We start from the raw sequence: 17,293 nt of genomic DNA, 5'->3' as shown, positions 1-17,293 counted from the left end.
TAATTTCAAAGAGTCCAACACATCAATCAGAGTATTATTTAGACTTTTGATAAAACATATGTTTGAAAAATCACGTATACTACTGAACTTTGCTTCGAGTCCATATTCTTTTAAGGTCTAAAATAAGTTTGTATAGTCATCATGATCAAGTAATATTATCGGGAATGCTTTTAAGGCAATAGAAAGAGTTTGTTTCATCATTATCTTTAGATTTGATTATCTTTTATCAAGATGCCGACCTCCGCAAACGTTATAAAATAAGGTGGTTTGTTTCACTACCCTCGTAGTCGCAAGCCTTAGTTGCGTCTAGTGAGTTCAAATAATATCCCAAAAATGATTCAAAGTGCCTTACTTCTTGTGGCCGCATCGTTGATGCTGGTTACAGCACAACCTATAACGGACTCTAACTGGCATCTAGTGCCTGATTCCAATGGAAGGCTTCACCTGGTGAACACAAATCCGTACAATTTACCAGAGGATTCCGTTGCATCCGTTGCGCCACTGTTCAATCCCGAGCAGGACCTGATCTATCGCCTCTTCACGCAGGCCAATCCGACTACGGCACAGGTTCTTGAGTTCGGCAATCCGGCCTCCATTGCGGCCTCGAACTTCAACCCGGCCCATCCGACGCGCTTTACCATCCACGGCTGGAACAGTAATGGTAACGATGGTATGAACACAAACATCCGTGATCGATACCTTAGTCTCGGTCAATACAACGTCATCAGTGTGGATTGGAGTGCCGGAGCGGTAAACCCCAACTATATCGCTGCCCGGAATGCTGTCGGACCAGCTGGAGCGGCACTTGCTTCATTCATTGACCAGCTTATCGCCGCCGGTGCTTCCCCGGATAACATGTACCTTGTTGGATTCAGTCTTGGAGCTCATGTGGCAGGAAATGCCGGCAAAGGGCAGCAAGGACGTATTAACACTGTGATTGCACTCGACCCTGCAGGACCGTTGTTTTCGTTGGGACAAGTAGATGCTGTCTCGCCTGCGGATGGACGCTACGTCGAGATGATCATGACCAACGCCGGACTTCTGGGTAACACCGATCCTATGGGTCAAGCAACCTTCGCACCGAACGGTGGCCGGTCACAGCCCGGCTGTGGAACCGATATTGCCGGTGGCTGTGCCCATGGTCGTGCTCCTGCCTTCTTTGCCGAGTCTATCACCAGCTCCGTTCCGTTCCGGTCAACCCGCTGTGCCGGTTTACAGGAAGTGGTAGCGGGAAGCTGCACGCCAAGTGGACCCGATGCTAACATGGGAGGAGAGCCTTCCAACTATGGCCGAGGGGTCACTGGAGTCTACTTCTTGACCACAAACGATGCTGCTCCATTTGCCAGAGGATAAGACTACGACTCGGATATCGAAAATAAAAATAGAATAAAGCTTGAAAAGGAAATGTCTTTAAATACAATCATTATAATGCTTCTACTATTGAAACTACAATTGTAAGAAATAATAGCCTCCAAAAACATGATAGGAAAAACAAATATAATGTATTGGCATCGCTACAGAATGATTTTTTAGAGGACGTCCACCCATTTAAGGCTATGCTATTAATGGCTTCTTTATTTGGTCTACTAATCTTGCTTTGGGGGGATCCGCGACAGCCGAGCGGTAGCGTCGGTAATAAAATCGGCCTATGAGCGCCGGGGCTCGACGGCTTGGGTTCGAATCCCAACCGACCAATATGGTCGTTACGCTAAGAAGAAGAAACTTTCTTTGCTTCCCTTTGCTTAAGAAAATTCTTCTTTTGCTCTAAAATAGATATAGCTATTGGATTCCAAGTTAACAAGCTATATCTAATAAATTTAAGAGAATCAAATTTCCAGAAATCATAGAATTTCCTGTGGCTTCTCTCGAATGCACAACATTATAATGAAATTGACGCAGAATTCTAATATATTTTACAAATGTGGAACATAACTAACACATCTATAAAAGTATTGTTTGCATTGGTAGCCTGAGCAAATCTTTCCAATACAACTTTGCTTCGAGTCTTTATTTTTCTGCAGATATTCGTGTTGAAGTAGTTTGTATAGTCATCATGATAAAAATATGGAAAATGCTATTAGGTCAATAACAAGAATTTGCTCCAACATTATCTTTAAAAGTGATTATCTTTGATCACGTTGTCGACCCCCATGATGAAGCAAACATTATAAAATAAGGTGGTTTGTTTCGCGACCCCCACAGTCGCAAGCCGCAGTTGCCTACAGCGAGCCTGAGTATCTAAAAAATGGCCCGAAGTGTTTTAATCCTTGTGGCCGCATCGTTGATGCTGGTTACAGCACAACCTATAACGGACTCCAACTGGCATCTAGTACCAGATTCCAATGGAAGGCTTCACCTGGTGAACACAAATCCGTACGATCTTCCGGAGGATACTGCTGCGCCCTTGTTCATTCCTGAACAGGACCTGATCTACCGCCTCTTCACCCAGGCCAATCCGACTACGGCACAGGTTCTTGAGTTCGGCAATCCGGCCTCCATTGCGGCCTCGAACTTCAATCCGGCTCATCCAACACGCATCACCATCCACGGCTGGACCAGCCATGGAAACGATGGTATGAACACAAACATCCGCAATCAATACCTTAGCCGCGGCCAGTACAACGTCATCAGTGTGGACTGGAGTGTTGGAGCTCAAAACCCCAACTACGTCGCTTCCCGTAATGCTGTCGGACCAACCGGAGCTGCGGTGGCTTCGTTCATTGATCAACTTGTCGCCGCCGGAGCATCCACGGATGACATTTACCTGATCGGATTCAGTCTTGGAGCTCATGTGGCAGGAAACGCCGGAAAAGGCCAGCAAGGACGTGTTAACACTGTGATTGCACTCGACCCAGCAGGACCGTTGTTTTCGTTGGGACAAGCAGATGCTGTTTCGCCTGCGGATGGACGCTACGTCGAGATGATCATGACCAACGCCGGACTTCTGGGTAACACCGAACCGATGGGTCAGGCAACGTTCGTACCGAACGGTGGTCGGTCACAGCCCGGCTGTGGAACCGATATAGTCGGTACCTGTGCCCATGATCGTGCCCCGACGTTCTTTGCCGAGTCCATCACCAGCTCCGTTCCGTTCCGGTCAACTCGCTGTGCCGGCATGCAGGAAGTGGTAGCGGGAAGCTGCACGCCAAGTGGACCCGATGCTAACATGGGCGGAGAGCCATCCAACTATGGCCGAGGGGTCACTGGAGTCTATATTTTGTCCACGAACGATGCTGCTCCATTTGCGAGAGGATAAGCTATAGGATACCGAAAATAAATGCAAAAATATGAGTACTTCGGAATGCTATGAATTTAATTATGAAAATGTGCGAGATTTAAAACTAAAAATAAGAGAATTTGCAGTATTAACAAATATTAGGGAAAAACAGATGTAATGTTCTGGGAGTCCGTAATTGTTATGCGCGTACGTAGGTTAGGCCAGAGGTTAGCATAGACGAATTAGATCAGGGGTCTCCAAACTACGACCCTCTCCTCCTTGGGTAAATGTGGCTCAACGTTACGGTTATTCCACTCAATGCGGCCCGCGTTAAAAAAAGTTTGGTGACCCCTTGATTAGATGATAAGAAAGAAAACGAAAGCGCAAATGTAAACACCTTTAATTGTGTTTTATTGGTTTGAAAATGATATTGAACGTTTTTTGAATATAGTACTAAATTTATAATCCGAAAGGTAATATAAGCCTCTTAGCTCCCATCCTACGCGCTTCAATTGTAAAGCTACAATTTTAAGGCTCGAATGGCAAACATTTTCAACAAATAAATAATAATATTATTTACAATAAACATAACATAAATTTATACTGTACTCAAATTATTTTAATATAACATGGTTTTACTAGCGTATTATCGTGAATTAATAACACAAAACAATCAAAACAAATAACAAGAACAGAACAGAACATTTAACTATACAATGACAATACTATAAATTGAAAGGCATGGCTACGAAAGTATGATTCAGTTTATTACATTTAAAGTTTTTTGAAAATTCTTGCAAAGCAGATCACGGTTTAGCCTCGCGCAAACGGAGCGTTGGCATTGGTCGTAAGGTGGTACACACCATTGACACCACGGCCAATGTTGGAAGGCTCTCCACCCATACGAGCATTAGCACCAGAGGACACACAGTTGTTGTTCAGAATCTGGTCGTAGTTAGCACAACGGACCGAGTTGAATCCACTCTGAGCTGGGCGAACGGACTCCGCGAAGAACTGATGAGCACGGCTATGCGCACAGGTACCAGCCAGATCGACACCACATCCGGGCTGACTACGGCCTCCGTTGGGGTAGAAATCAGCCTGACCGATTGGCAGATCGAAACCGAGCAGACCACCGTTGGTGTGGATGACCTCCACGTAGTTGGCATCTCCCGAAGCGACACGGTTGCCCGGATCGTTGATGGAGAACAGCGGCAGCGCCGGATCCAGGGCGATGACCGAGTTCAGGCGTCCACGAGTCACACGCTTGCCGACAATACCGGCAGTGTGGCCTCCGAGACTGTGTCCAGTGACGTAGACATTGTTGAAAGCCAAGCCTCCGCTCTGGTTAAGGAAGTCGATGAAACGGGCGACGGCAGCTCCGACAGCATTGATGTGATTACGGGACGTAACGTAGTTCGGGTTCTGAGCACCACCACCCCAGCCCACCACGATCACGTTGAGATCAGCACGATCCAGGTAGGCGTTGCGAATGGCAACGTTCACCTCCGAACCTTCATTGTTGTTCCATCCGTGGATGATGAAGCGGGTCTGGCGGCCACCGTTCCAGTGCGGTCCAAGGGTTCCAGCATTGCCAGGGGTAATGCGATGTCCACTGTTGCGGTTGTTACGGGTGAACAGCAAGAAGACCGTGTCGGTGTCGGCGTTGAAAAGAGGCTCCGGAACATCCTGGCTTCCCAGGTTGAAGGGGTCAGTGTTGACGAGATGCAGGCGACCATCACCGTCCGGGACCAGCTGCCAGTTCTCCGGAAGACCTTCCTCCTCGCTGGGAATATGCTCTTCGCCTACTTCCTCGTTGGGCATATGTTCCTCTCCGATTTCCTCATTGGGAATGTGCTCACGTCCGCGCACATCTTCCTCAATAGGGATGGCGGTGGCTAAGGACATTTAAATAGTAAATCAATAGGGCAAAACCAAATCTCTACTAAACCCTAAAGGTACTTTCAACTTACCAGCTGCCAAGCAGAAGATCAGTACTGCGAAAAACTTCATCTTGGGTCCGTAACTTCCCGCTGACTGAAGGCCAACGGATTCCAGATCGGTTTTTTATAGGTTTAATAATCTTTTCACAAAAAAAAAAACGAGACTTGTGCTTATGATAAATGAATTGCTTTGTCTAGCCAAAAATCATAATGCTCAATGCACAAATTAATCTTATCGTTAAGCGTTGCTGGAGCGTAGTAAATTCGGTAGTCTATAAATCGCTTAAGGGGTGGTCCAAGACTACGGGGAGTTATCGATAAGACATCGGACCCCATCAAAGGTCCACAAAAACCACGCTATACGTAGATAACGAAAACGATGCTATTTAAAGATTGATTAACTATGTAGCTTTGACAACAAGTGAATTATAAAACAAATCAGAGAAAATAAAATGTGTTCGCTTGGGTTCTACTTCAAACGCCGGAATGTATGCAGTCGTTTCTACATTACATTGTTAAAGTCATTTGAAGTTGCTTAATACTCATGAAAAATATGTTTGTGGATCCCCTTAAAAAACAGTGTAGAACTTAGAAATGCACTTGAAGATCCTATCCTTTTAAAAATATAATATAAATGATCTTTATATTAATTGAGAAGCACTGGGAACTGGAATAAAGTGGTCAGGATGAGAACATACTGTCTGTACGTATAGCTCGTATAGTACAGTTAATTGTCATAGAAACACAAAAAATTATGCCATATGCAGATTTAATCTTATCTAACTATTAACGGTACCAGTGTGGTCGTGGATTTCTTTAAGCGATAAGCTATCCCATAAATCGTAAGATTTTAGGAACCAATAAGCTACTTCATCAGATTGAACCCACGTGGGATCGTGCGTGGTGCTATCGTTTGATTATAAATATCATTATTATTTTTGGATTATGCCAAAACCATGATAAGGTTTTGCGTCACTAAGACAGTGATAAGATAAGACATCTTGTAAGTGGTGCGGATACACGCGTAATATTCAATTCGCAGCTAAACATCGATAATGTGGACTACAATAAGGGCAGGAACTGTTGAACTTAGAAATAGCGATTATAACATAACCAATAAACTAAACATTCCTGTAAGTATTTACAAAGTAACAAAACAATAAACGATTCAACTGCTAGGGATTTCGTTCGAAGTAATGCGTTGCGGAAATATATATTTCTACCACTTGATGGCGTTTCTAATCGCTTCCCATGTGCTCTAAACCAACCATCGAGTGTTGCTCAAATCAAGATCCGAGTACTTGAGAATGATTTATAAAAGGCTCGCCCAGTCAAACCGAACCTATCCACTTTCTACCATGAAGTCAGTGTTAGTTCTTTTGTCAGTTGCCGGAGTGTTGTCGCTGGAAGCGCCGCGATGTGATCCTGGTTTCGTTGCCATACCGGCCAATTTTGAATCGTTCACTTGTGTGTCCAGGGGGCGGCTAGAGCGAATGAAGCAAACAAAGTTTGTTACTGATGCCGGAACGCGATTCCTTCTCTGGACGCAACAGACCAAGGCTGGAGAACGTGAGGAGTTACGGTTAGACGATCTAAATGCGTTGAAAAATACGACCTTCAATGCGCGCAACCCGACGCGCATCCTTATCCACGGTTGGCTTAGTGATTGGACGGTGGAATCGGTTGATGGATTGGCGAAGGCGTATATCGCCAAAGGAGCGTATAACGTTATCGGAGTGGACTGGTCAGCGGCTGCATCTACGATATTCTACCCTCTAGCGCGCATGCAAGTTGGTGCCGTTGCTGAAACGGTGGCCAAACAGATTTCCTTGTTCCTACGGGCAGGACAAAAACCCGCCCAGATTGTGATCATTGGCCACAGCCTGGGGGCGCACGTAGCCGGGATGACGGGGAAACATTTCCCGAACATTCCCAAACTGGCAGCCGTCGTTGGGCTAGACCCAGCTGGGCCCCTGTTCAGTGAAAACAGACCTTCTGAGCGTCTCGATCTGCTGGATGCGGAATACGTCGAAGTGATTCACACCAACCTGGGCTGGTTGGGCTATCATGCTGTACTTGGGCAGGCCGATTTCTTTCCCAACGGAGGATACTCTCAAGCTGGATGTGTGACACACACCTGCGATCATCAGCGGTCCGTTGAGTACTTCCGAATGTCGCTGGAGAGTACACAACCACTGTACGTTGGTCGACGTTGCGAAACAAAATTGATCAATGATGCCTGTGATGGCGCCCTGGCAGTCATGGGAAGTGATCCCGACGAGCGGTTCAAGCTAAAGACAAGTGGTGTGTTCTATCTTCAGATTTCCAATTAAGGTTCCGTTTCTGAAGGGTAATGTTTGTCATCAAACAGAAAATGAGAGGGTACTTAAGAATTGTATCGCACAATTAAACGCTTTATCGACATTTGTATCGAACGCTTTGATGCACGTGTTACTTATTTCGAATCTTACAATCTATTTAATCTTATCTAACAACCTGCAGCAAACGGGAAACTGTTTGCCGTCTCCATGAAGAAAATGCCCTCCGGTGCACCGTCGGCATTCGGTGGCTCACCTCCCATGCGTGAGGTAACTCCCGTGACGTTGCACAATCCATCACGGATATTCTGGAACGATTCACACTGTTGACCCACGAAACCGTTCCTCGAAAGGATCGATTCGACGTAGAAATGAACGGCGCGTGCATGGGCACAACTACCTCCGACGTCCGCGCCACAGCTTGGCTGAATGCGGCCAAAGTTCGGATAGAAATCAGCATCCCCGATCGGCTCCATAAAGCCCAGCACACCTCCGTTGGTGTGAATGATCTCCACGTAGTCGGCATCCGTCGACCGGATGCGATCGGGAGCGTTACCCGCAAAGAACGGTAGCGCCGGATCGAGTCCAATGATGGTCTCCAGCTCACCGGACTGCCATTTGCCAACGTTTCCGGCTACGTGCGCACCCAAACTGTGACCAACGACCACGACGTCACGTTTGTTCAGGTCGACGTTACGCGAAAGGTAGTCCAGCATATTTGAAGCGGCGGCAGCGACAGCGTACACCAGCTCACGGGAATTCGGATAGAACTCATCCTGCGCGCCGACACTCCAGTCCACGAAGATCACGTTGTAGTAGCCGGTGAAGAACAGGGCCGAACGCACCAACCGGTTGATTTCCGAATTTTGCGAACCGAGCCATCCGTGGATGACCATGCGGGTCGGATTGTTCCGATTGAAGGACGATCGCACGATGCTGTCCACATCACCATTTCGCAGCACCTCCGGAACCTCCGGGTTCGAATTGGTGTACAGTAGGAAGCGTGTGTCACGCTCGGGAATAAACTCACGTCGGGGTTTTTCACCGTCCAATTGGTAAGGCATACGGTACGAGACTAGGCGCATGTTACCGTTTTCATCGGCGGCCACTTCCCATTCATGGTTTCCATTATCTTCTCGAACCAGCGGACTGGCGGAGGCTGTAGATAATGAATGATTGTATAACAGCATCTAATCAACCGAGCACTTGGGAGCACGGAAGATACTTACCCAATCCCACACAAAACACTCCAATTAGCACCAAAAGAACACGCATCCTGCTGCGCATCTACCAAATGTGACACCAAAGTGTTACATAAACGTTTACCGGCTACTGATTTTTCGGACCAAGCCGATGGTCACCTTTATAGGTGCGATAAATGGTCGCCCAGTTTTTGCAGGAAGCGTTATCAAAAACCCACCGATCAATCCCTCCGATTGGCCATTCGGATGATAAGGTTCGGTCGACCCACACTCTATACAAACAATGACATCACACGCAAAGCAAAGTCTAGACGCAGTCTAGCATGACTTTTATTTGGATTAAAATGACCGGCAGAAACAAACATTAAAACGTCACTAATGTGTTCAATAGGTTCTCTAAGGGCAATGGTACCTACCGTATGGTCAAAGCGATCAAAACCAAGAGGGACTCGTTCGTGGCGATAAGCTGCACGAGGTGCTGTAATGGGCAGGGGATTATATTTAGTTCCGTATCCAAAATACGCCTATAGATAAAAGAGATAGATAAGTTTAATCGGTAGAAGGTCATTCTGCTGCATACTAAATTGCATAACTAGACACAACTCGCTGAAGGAAAGGTTTATTAGACTACCGGACTTACTTAAATATTTACATTAACGTTACTACCGCTCGCACCGCACGCACCATTTGCACACTCCGCGTTTATCGTAAGATATTTTAGTGAAAAACACTCCGGCTACCTGCAGTTCTTGGCTCTAAGTTGCCTCTGTACCCCGTGCTTGGCCCAGCAAGTTTGTTTGGGAGTGATTTGCCCGCGTTTGTTTATATTTTCGAGCTTTTGTCTACTTGGTGCTCGTTATGGTTGGAGTGTGTCGCGCCTGCTCCTCGCCTGCCTCAGGCACCAATACATACATTTGTGCTGGCTCCTGCAAAGCCGTTTACCACTGCAAGGCGGGATGTCTGGGTGTTCCTGCATCGGTGCTGAAGGAGCTTAAGCGCCCCGCTTCCGGTGTGTTCTGGAGATGTCCGGAATGCTTCGTCTGTCCTCGCGGCGAGTTGGCGGACCTCCGGGGCTTATTGGCCTCATCGATCGCCGACGTCCGGAACGACATCATGGCGCTTGAACGGCGCCTTACCTCACTGGCTTCTAGCACCAACACCGAGACATCGCTGATCGACACACCTACGCCTTTGGCTTCCGCGCATACGATCAGTACCACTGCTCCCAGTCAAGCGTCGGATGTCACTCACACCATGCCTACCATCGCTGGCACTAATTCTGCTCCTACGCCTAACGGACCCGATTTCACGCACACGCTCGTAGACGACATGATCAGTCCTTTGCTCATCCCAGCCGACATCACTACTACGCAATCCCTGCATCCCGTACTCACCATCGCCGATAACGACACTACGATGCCTAATCATAACACCATCCTGAGCGTTACTCCCGTAACTAGCCACACGGAGAATGCGTTACCGCTTGCCCAGCCCGCCCCGAGGCTCCTCCACGGTACATTGCCTTCCCTCTTCAAAACGGTGCCTCAAAAACCTCCGCGGTTTTGGCTTTTTATTACCAGGATCGCCCCGTCGGTTTCCGACGCTGAGGTGGATTCCATGGTCAAACAACGGATGGGCACTAATGACATCGTGACAACTAGACAGTTGCCGAAAGATCGCGAACCGAGCTCCGCGACCTTTAATTCCTTCAAGGTCGGCGTGCCGCTCCCTCTTCGCGACAAGGCTTTGGATCCAAGTACGTGGCCTCTTGGCATGGGGTTCAGGGAATTTGTGTTCCACCATGCCCCCCGGGAGGGATTTCGCGACGCAACGCATTTTCGTGGCTCACAGCAGCCTTGATTCACGGCTCTCATCATCATCACCTTGCACCACACCAAGCCTCCTTACTGCACTGCCTGCCGATATTCACCTGACTCGCCGCCACACGTCCGATCGTTACTCACCGCCACCACAAACTGATCTTGTTATCGACGTCCCGGCTACTACCGCTGCCCTGCCCTATGTCCGAGGTCTGAAAACTAAGGTGAATGACTTCTACCTTTGCTCCACGACACCGACATTCGATGTTTGCGTGATAACTGAGTCCTGGCTCGACGACACTGTTCCTTCGTCGCTTCTGTTTGACGATGCCTACGTAGTTTATCGTGTTGACCGTAACTCCAGCAATAGCCATCGGTCCCGTGGTGGTGGTGTGCTGGTCGCCTGTTCGTCCGGCTTCGTGTCGTCGTTGGTGCAGCATACGTATACCTCGCTTGAGCTTCTATGGGTGCGCATAAAGCTTGGCGGGCCATCACTTTATGTTGGGGTGGTCTACATCCCACCCAGCATCAGTGCATCAGATGTCGTTTGGGACGACCTTTGTTCTTGCGTCGAGGAGATTCAATTGCTGATGGGAGATCGCGATTTGCTTTTGTTGTTCGGCGATTTCAACTGTCCATCGCTAAGTTGGTGCCCGCACCCTTCCTCGCCGTCCACCTACGCGCCGTCCCGCATCACTACCGGCACTTCCTGTCTCGCCGACTGCATGGCGCACAATGACCTGTTGCAGCTGTCGGGAGTTACGAATTCGCAAGGCCGGCAGTTGGACCTTATCTTCGCCAACGATAATGCCGCTGGTGCTTGCTCTCCTGTGACCACTTCACCGCTTCCCCTCGTTCCTGAGGATCATTATCACCCGGCTCTCGACGTGTCACTGCTACTACCGACTGTTACCTCTGCTAGGCATGTACACCACCGAATTCCTGAACCACGATCGCTTTGTTTCCGGAAGCTCAACAAACGGAAGCTCAACCGCCTGCTTCTCGAAACCAACTGGACGTTCCTGGATGATGCTGATACCGTTGATGAAGCTGTTTCTACCTTTTACACTGTAATAATGTCGTTTCTCCCTCAATGTTGCCCGCATCAGAAACCCCTTCCTAGTCCTCCCTGGTCCGATAGGCATCTTCGTGTATTGAAGGCCGACATGAAGCGAGCTCAGCGGATTTACCATGCACATCACACTCCGTTTCGTCGGGATGTGTTTAAGTATGCCGCGTCTGCTTACCGGGCTTACAATCGTGTCCGTTACGGCCTGCACCTTTGTCGGTTGCAGGCTCGTTTCACAACTAACCCCCGGTCGTTCTGGCGCCACGTAAACTCCCGACGAGGTAACCCTCAAATTCCCCCTTCCTTATCCTCTGGCTCAGTAACTGCCTCCACCCCTTCCAGCATATGCGAGCTGTTTGCATCACACTTCTCGCAAGTGTTTGTCAACCCCAGTTGCTCTACGGCGTCCCTCTCGCTGGGCTTAGCTCGGATCCCGTATTCCGGCTCGTGTCTAAACAATATTTTAGTCTCGGAGGAGTCTGTACTGACTGCCCTAACCAAGCTGAAGGTCTCCTTTGCTCCCGGTCCTGATGGCATCCCTTCGAATGTGTTAAAGAGCTGCAAGACTGCCTTCGCCCCGATTTTGGCTCGCCTTTTCTCGCGTTCTCTGCGAGAAGGGGTGTTTCCGGTGATGTGGAAGGCAGCTTGGTTAGTTCCGACCCATAAGAAGGGTTGTCTATCAACTCCTTCCAACTACCGAGGAATTTCTCTTCTATCCTCCGTTTCCAAAGTCCTCGAGTCTGTTGTCCACTCCTTCCTGCTCCCTTTTATCCATTCCTTTATATCCCCCAACCAGCACGGATTTATGCCTCGCCGCTCCACCACGGCTAATCTCATGTCGCTCATGGCTAGGTTGTACCCGGCCATCACCTCGGGTCGCCAGGTAGATGTGGTCTACACAGATTTTAAGTCTGCTTTTGACTGCCTACCCCACAGCCTGCTGTTGGCGAAACTCGAGCGACTCGGTGTGGCTGATCCGTTGCTTTCGTGGTTTAATTCCTTCCTCTCATGTCGCTCCTATAGGGTGAAAGTGGCGAATCACCTCTCCCTCCCCTTTGTGGGTCCCTCTGGGGTCCCTCAGGGAAGCGCCCTGAGTCCTCTCCTGTTTTCCATCTTCATCAACGACTGCGTGAGTGTCCTTCCTGAAGATGGGCACTTGCTATATGCCGACGATGTTAAAATCTTCCTTTCTATCTCCTCCCTCCTTGACTGCCACTCCCTCCAAAGATCCCTGGATGATTTTTCAGCTTGGTGTACCATGAATGGTCTTGTGCTCTGTCCGCCTAAGTGCTATGTTGTGTCGTTCGGCCGCATGCGTGATCCCATCCGGTTCGACTACTCTCTCTGTGGCACCTCACTTACGAGAGTGTCTGTGGTGAAGGATCTTGGTGTGTTGCTGGACGACCGACTTACCTTCTCTGACCACATAAATTCAGTTGTGGACAGAGCGAGCAGAGCACTTGGCTTAATTTCGCGCATGTCAGCGGAAATTCGGGACCCGCTCTGTCTGAGGGCGCTGTACTGCTGTTGGGTCCGCCCAATACTGGAATACTCCTGTGTTGTGTGGTCCCCGGCTGGGGTTACAGCAATGAACAGGCTGGAAGGTGTGCAGCGTAAGTTTACTCGCCTTGCTGTGAGACGTTTCCTAAATGATTCCACAGCTCCTATCCCCCCCTACCCCTCGCGTTGTCATCTGCTTGGGCTTCAAACCATTCAGCAACGACACGTGACCTCCCAATCCTTGTTTATCGCGAACCTCCTCCTCCATAACATTGATGCCCCTCTCCTTCTATCTTCCTTACCATTCTACATCCCTTCACGTCACCTTCGTGACAGACCTCCATTCCTACTTCCCACTCGTCGGACTACATATGGCCAGAACGATCCGCTGCTTCGCTCGCTGTCGGCCTTCAATGCCGTAAGTGACCTATTCGACTTTAACATTTCCATCTCCCAATTCCGTTCCCGCATCCTCTCCCAGAACCCTTATCCCAGTTAACCTATTTTTAAGTTGTATATTGTATAGCCCCGGAGGCAAACAATTTATTGTAAATAAATGTAAATGTAAATGTAAAATGTAAATAGACTACGACTAACAACACATTATAGCTGGGGTTGGCATACATTTCCTAAAAAGAGATAAACGACGATTTGATATTTTTAAAGTAGTAATCTTTTGACTTTTAAAGTAGTAATATTTTTTTTGGGTGCCCATGGCGCAGCGGCAGCGCGAGGAAACACCACGCCACAGGTGTGGGATCGAATCTCGAGTCTGGCACAATCCGGTATTACGAACGGCTGACCACCACCGATCTGTAATATACCGTCTTGCGGTCACACAAACTCTCTTCGGAGAGAGGCCTTGTCCCACTAGGGGATGTCGTGCCACATAAAAAAAAAATCTTTTGAATGGAGTATCAACTTTCTGAATAGTAAAGATACATACAAATTAGTAAATTAACTTTTTTCAGCATTTTGATAATTATTTTCGTTGAATTTTGATTTCATTTTTTCAACATATACACTATAACAAGAACGCCTAGTTCAACAATTTAAATTTGAATTTTTGGGAAGAAAGTAAACCTGACACGATGAACAAATCCTATAAAAATTGAGATTGGGTTTTTGTATGAAGCACTAAAATTTCCTTACGAGCCAGACTTTGCCAATCCCTGCATTGTAGGATTGTAGGATTCATTCGCAATCAGAAGTTTAGTATAGAAAGTAGTGGATATTGAAATAATAGAGAATCCCCGAATATGATACGATATGATATGATAGGTTAAATTGCTGCAAGAAAATTAGGTAGATCGATCGTTTTCACCCTGTGTGTAATTGGGAATTTGAAGAAGGTATACAATATCAACATTTCTCTTGTAATAGTTGAATGACAGATAGCACGATTTAGAGCAACGTTGAACTTGTACAAAATTTAAAAAAAAAAATAAAAAAAAAATCTCAAGCTTGATAGTAATAGCTTGAAATATTAGCGCTGCGAGGGAAAGAGAAAGAAACATATAGTGAGGTGTAGTGAAAAACGGGTGAGTCAGTCACTTTTGAGATTAACCCTGACCAGAGGAGTTGGTAAAAAGACAAAGCAATGAAATCAAATTAAAATTGAACATAGGAAAAAGTTGGATTGAGCGGCTTAAGTAAGCATAGAGTCCATCTTAATTTGGTTCGAATGTATTATTTATTGTTAAGGTATTGTTTTATTTATCAGATGTATGAAAAGGATTTTTATTTAAATAGTCATTTTAATTTACTATCGACGCTCTTGTTTTGTCCTTTAGTGAACATACCCCATAGCATACGGTGGATCTGCTAACGTTTCGACGGTGTATATGCCAGCGGTAACGTTCTTCTGCCGGAACTCTCCGCCCATCAGCGCGAGCTGTTTAATATTGTAGCACGTTCGTGATTTGATCTCGTTGTAATCGTTGCAACCAACCCCCCAGAACCCTTTCGTTGCTTTCGATAGCGACTCGATGAAGTACTCCGTCGAGCGACCGTGGCTGCAGATGTCCGTCTTGCAGCCCGGTTGCTTCCGGCCGTAGTTCATGTAGAAATCCACGTGGCCCAACGGAGCCGGATAGCCAGAGAATTGGGTGTTGGTGTGGATCACCTCTACGTACGCGGCATCGTCCAGGCTGAGACGGGTGTCCGGTTCGTCCTGGAAGAAGTTTATCGAGGCTGGATCGAGCCCGTAGATCACTTGCAGCTGTTGGCTTTTCAACGAGTGGCCAGTATTGCCGGCAATATGTGCACCCAAACTGTGTCCCACGAGATGGAGTCGCTCGATGTCGGTTAGGTTGGAGCGGACGAGCTGGTTGATAAGGTCGGCCACGACCAACCCGACCGCGATCGTGTACTGTGAGGCGCGAAAGTACGATTCACCAGCACCGAGCGACCAATCCACACCGATGACGTTGTAATCGCCGACATCCAGGTATGCATCCTTTATTCCCTGAATCACTAACGAAGACGCGTTGTTAAACCAACCGTGGATGATAATTCTGTCAAAAAGAACCGATTATAGTGTGGCGTTCGTATGTCTTAAGAGATCCATTGCCTCACACCTGACCGGATGGCTTGAGTTGTAGAACGAACGCATCACCGTATCGACCGTATCGACCGAGAAGACATGTGCATCCACATTGTTCAACGGGGTGTAGAGGTAAAACCGCACATCTCGACGAGCACTGAAAGACGTTCCGAAACCAATACGCACCTCATTCAGGTCACTGTCAGCAGCTAATGGATACAAAGAGAAACATTATGTTTATGCACCACAATCATGTAGGGTTGGAACAGCACTAACCTTCACCGTGTAGCATGAGTCCACCGACAAGTATCACCGTTAAGCCGACCAAGAACCTCCAGCCACTGATGTAGACCATTTTCGGCTGAAGGAGAATGCTTCCGATTCGGCAATTCGTTCCAATTCCACTGCTGGTGTTGACAAACCGCCCACTATCGCCGGGCTGGCGCATTTATGGAGTGATGCAACGTGTTTTATTGCAGGTGTACCAGCGGGAGCTTCACTGTAGAATGATTTGCTATTGTTGAAAATGCATCGAGGAAGTTATCGTTAATCGATTCGATCGAGGAAAAGTATTGTAATGCTTATGGGCAGTGCTTTGCGGTGACCTGTTTAAATAACGTGTAATGAATTCATGCAAGTACTTTCGAAACTGTAGGTGGTTCGCATTCGATCGTAAACGCATATCTCAAATATGTTTCCGATAAAAAGAGTTTACGTCCCATAATTTAAATAAACTTAAATAAAACGAGTTTGTATTTTTTAATTCGAAAAGTTCTACCCTTTCCCTTTCAGCCTAGCGGGATGATGTCTTACTGTAGGTGTTAAAAACGCCTCTAGCGAAGGTAAACCGCACGTTTTGCAACATCATCAATTGTGGTAACTGTGAACTTGTCTCGTTAGCATCCACATTACTCTATTTGGTAATCATCACAATATGTTAAACGATCGAGCAACCTTTCATCCCAAACGTGATCGTGTTCGGTAACGTGCACTGGATGTAAAATGAAAGTGATTCAATCGGAACTGCAGCCTAAATAACATGTGCTAATTGTATCACGACCCATTTCTCCCATTTGCTGTTACATTTTCATTGCAAATATAAATGTGCTACTCTACAACGACTGAACCTTCTGGTACGGATTTAAAATGACCTCCTGGTGGATATGTTTTCGGTTTCACATTTTAACACATGCACCTCAAAAGATTCGTCAATGAATGCACACTACTTGCAGTACCTGATAGCCACTGTTTCGTTCTTTTGGCGGTGATGATATGACACTGAATATCTAACTAACGCAGGTTTGAGTCCTGCCAGAATCGTCGGAGGCCAGTCGACAGCACCAACGTACCCCGTCGACTTATCGTACCGAACTGCGTCGGTCGGCGGAGTTGTCGGAGTTGTCTCTTTGGCAAATAAACAGCCGCGCTATCGGGTTGGGCTGTCGTCAGGCAGCGATCATTTCGCTTTCGCTTCGCCGAAAGACAACATCGCCCTCTCCGGATCTGAATCGAGCGGAACTGGTAAACTTTCTTCGTTGTGGCGCAAACCCGCCTTCTCTTGGTAGTCCCGAGTGCCGGCAGGAATGTTTTTTTTGTGGCAAAATCTACCTTTCCCTTGGCCCCTAAGGGGATTTAACGCGACAACGGATCCCGTTACTGGGTTAATGAGTCGATTGATC

The 17,293-nt window shown here is 47.4% G+C and overlaps 6 protein-coding genes across 6 annotated transcripts; 3 read left to right on the top strand and 3 right to left on the bottom strand.

Annotated features, from left to right (window-relative positions):
• Positions 1-333: 333 nt before the first annotated feature.
• LOC131267514 (lipase member H-like) lies at positions 334-1,353 on the top strand. The gene has a single exon (XM_058270413.1). It carries the CDS (start codon positions 334-336, stop codon positions 1,351-1,353), a length of 1,020 nt encoding a protein of 339 aa, XP_058126396.1.
• Positions 1,354-2,245: 892 nt separating this feature from the next.
• Positions 2,246-3,256, top strand: LOC131267505 (lipase member H-like). The gene has a single exon (XM_058270402.1). The coding sequence runs from the start codon at positions 2,246-2,248 to the stop codon at positions 3,254-3,256; it is 1,011 nt and encodes a 336-aa protein (XP_058126385.1).
• A 774-nt stretch (positions 3,257-4,030) lies between these two features.
• LOC131267495 (phospholipase A1 VesT1.02-like) lies at positions 4,031-5,230 on the bottom strand. The gene is made up of 2 exons (XM_058270390.1): positions 5,191-5,230; positions 4,031-5,115 (listed from the first exon to the last, which is right to left on the bottom strand). Exons 1-2 carry the CDS (start codon positions 5,228-5,230, stop codon positions 4,031-4,033), a joined length of 1,125 nt encoding a protein of 374 aa, XP_058126373.1.
• A 1,288-nt stretch (positions 5,231-6,518) lies between these two features.
• LOC131259746 (lipase member H-like) lies at positions 6,519-7,597 on the top strand. The gene has a single exon (XM_058261323.1). It carries the CDS (start codon positions 6,519-6,521, stop codon positions 7,491-7,493), a length of 975 nt encoding a protein of 324 aa, XP_058117306.1. The 3' UTR covers positions 7,494-7,597.
• LOC131267486 (pancreatic lipase-related protein 2-like) lies at positions 7,563-8,753 on the bottom strand. The gene is made up of 2 exons (XM_058270378.1): positions 8,708-8,753; positions 7,563-8,637 (listed from the first exon to the last, which is right to left on the bottom strand). The coding sequence occupies exons 1-2, from the start codon at positions 8,751-8,753 to the stop codon at positions 7,649-7,651; spliced, it is 1,035 nt and encodes a 344-aa protein (XP_058126361.1). The 3' UTR covers positions 7,563-7,648.
• A 6,105-nt stretch (positions 8,754-14,858) lies between these two features.
• On the bottom strand, positions 14,859-15,969 carry LOC131259748 (pancreatic lipase-related protein 2-like). The gene is made up of 3 exons (XM_058261324.1): positions 15,891-15,969; positions 15,649-15,823; positions 14,859-15,585 (listed from the first exon to the last, which is right to left on the bottom strand). The coding sequence occupies exons 1-3, from the start codon at positions 15,967-15,969 to the stop codon at positions 14,859-14,861; spliced, it is 981 nt and encodes a 326-aa protein (XP_058117307.1).
• Positions 15,970-17,293: the final 1,324 nt, after the last annotated feature.

This window comes from Anopheles coustani, chromosome 3 (genome assembly GCF_943734705.1).
Source record: "Anopheles coustani chromosome 3, idAnoCousDA_361_x.2, whole genome shotgun sequence".
Taxonomy (NCBI): domain Eukaryota; kingdom Metazoa; phylum Arthropoda; class Insecta; order Diptera; family Culicidae; genus Anopheles; species Anopheles coustani.
The sequence above is the reverse complement of the archived record's forward strand: the minus strand, read 5'-3'. Positions and strand labels throughout refer to the sequence as shown.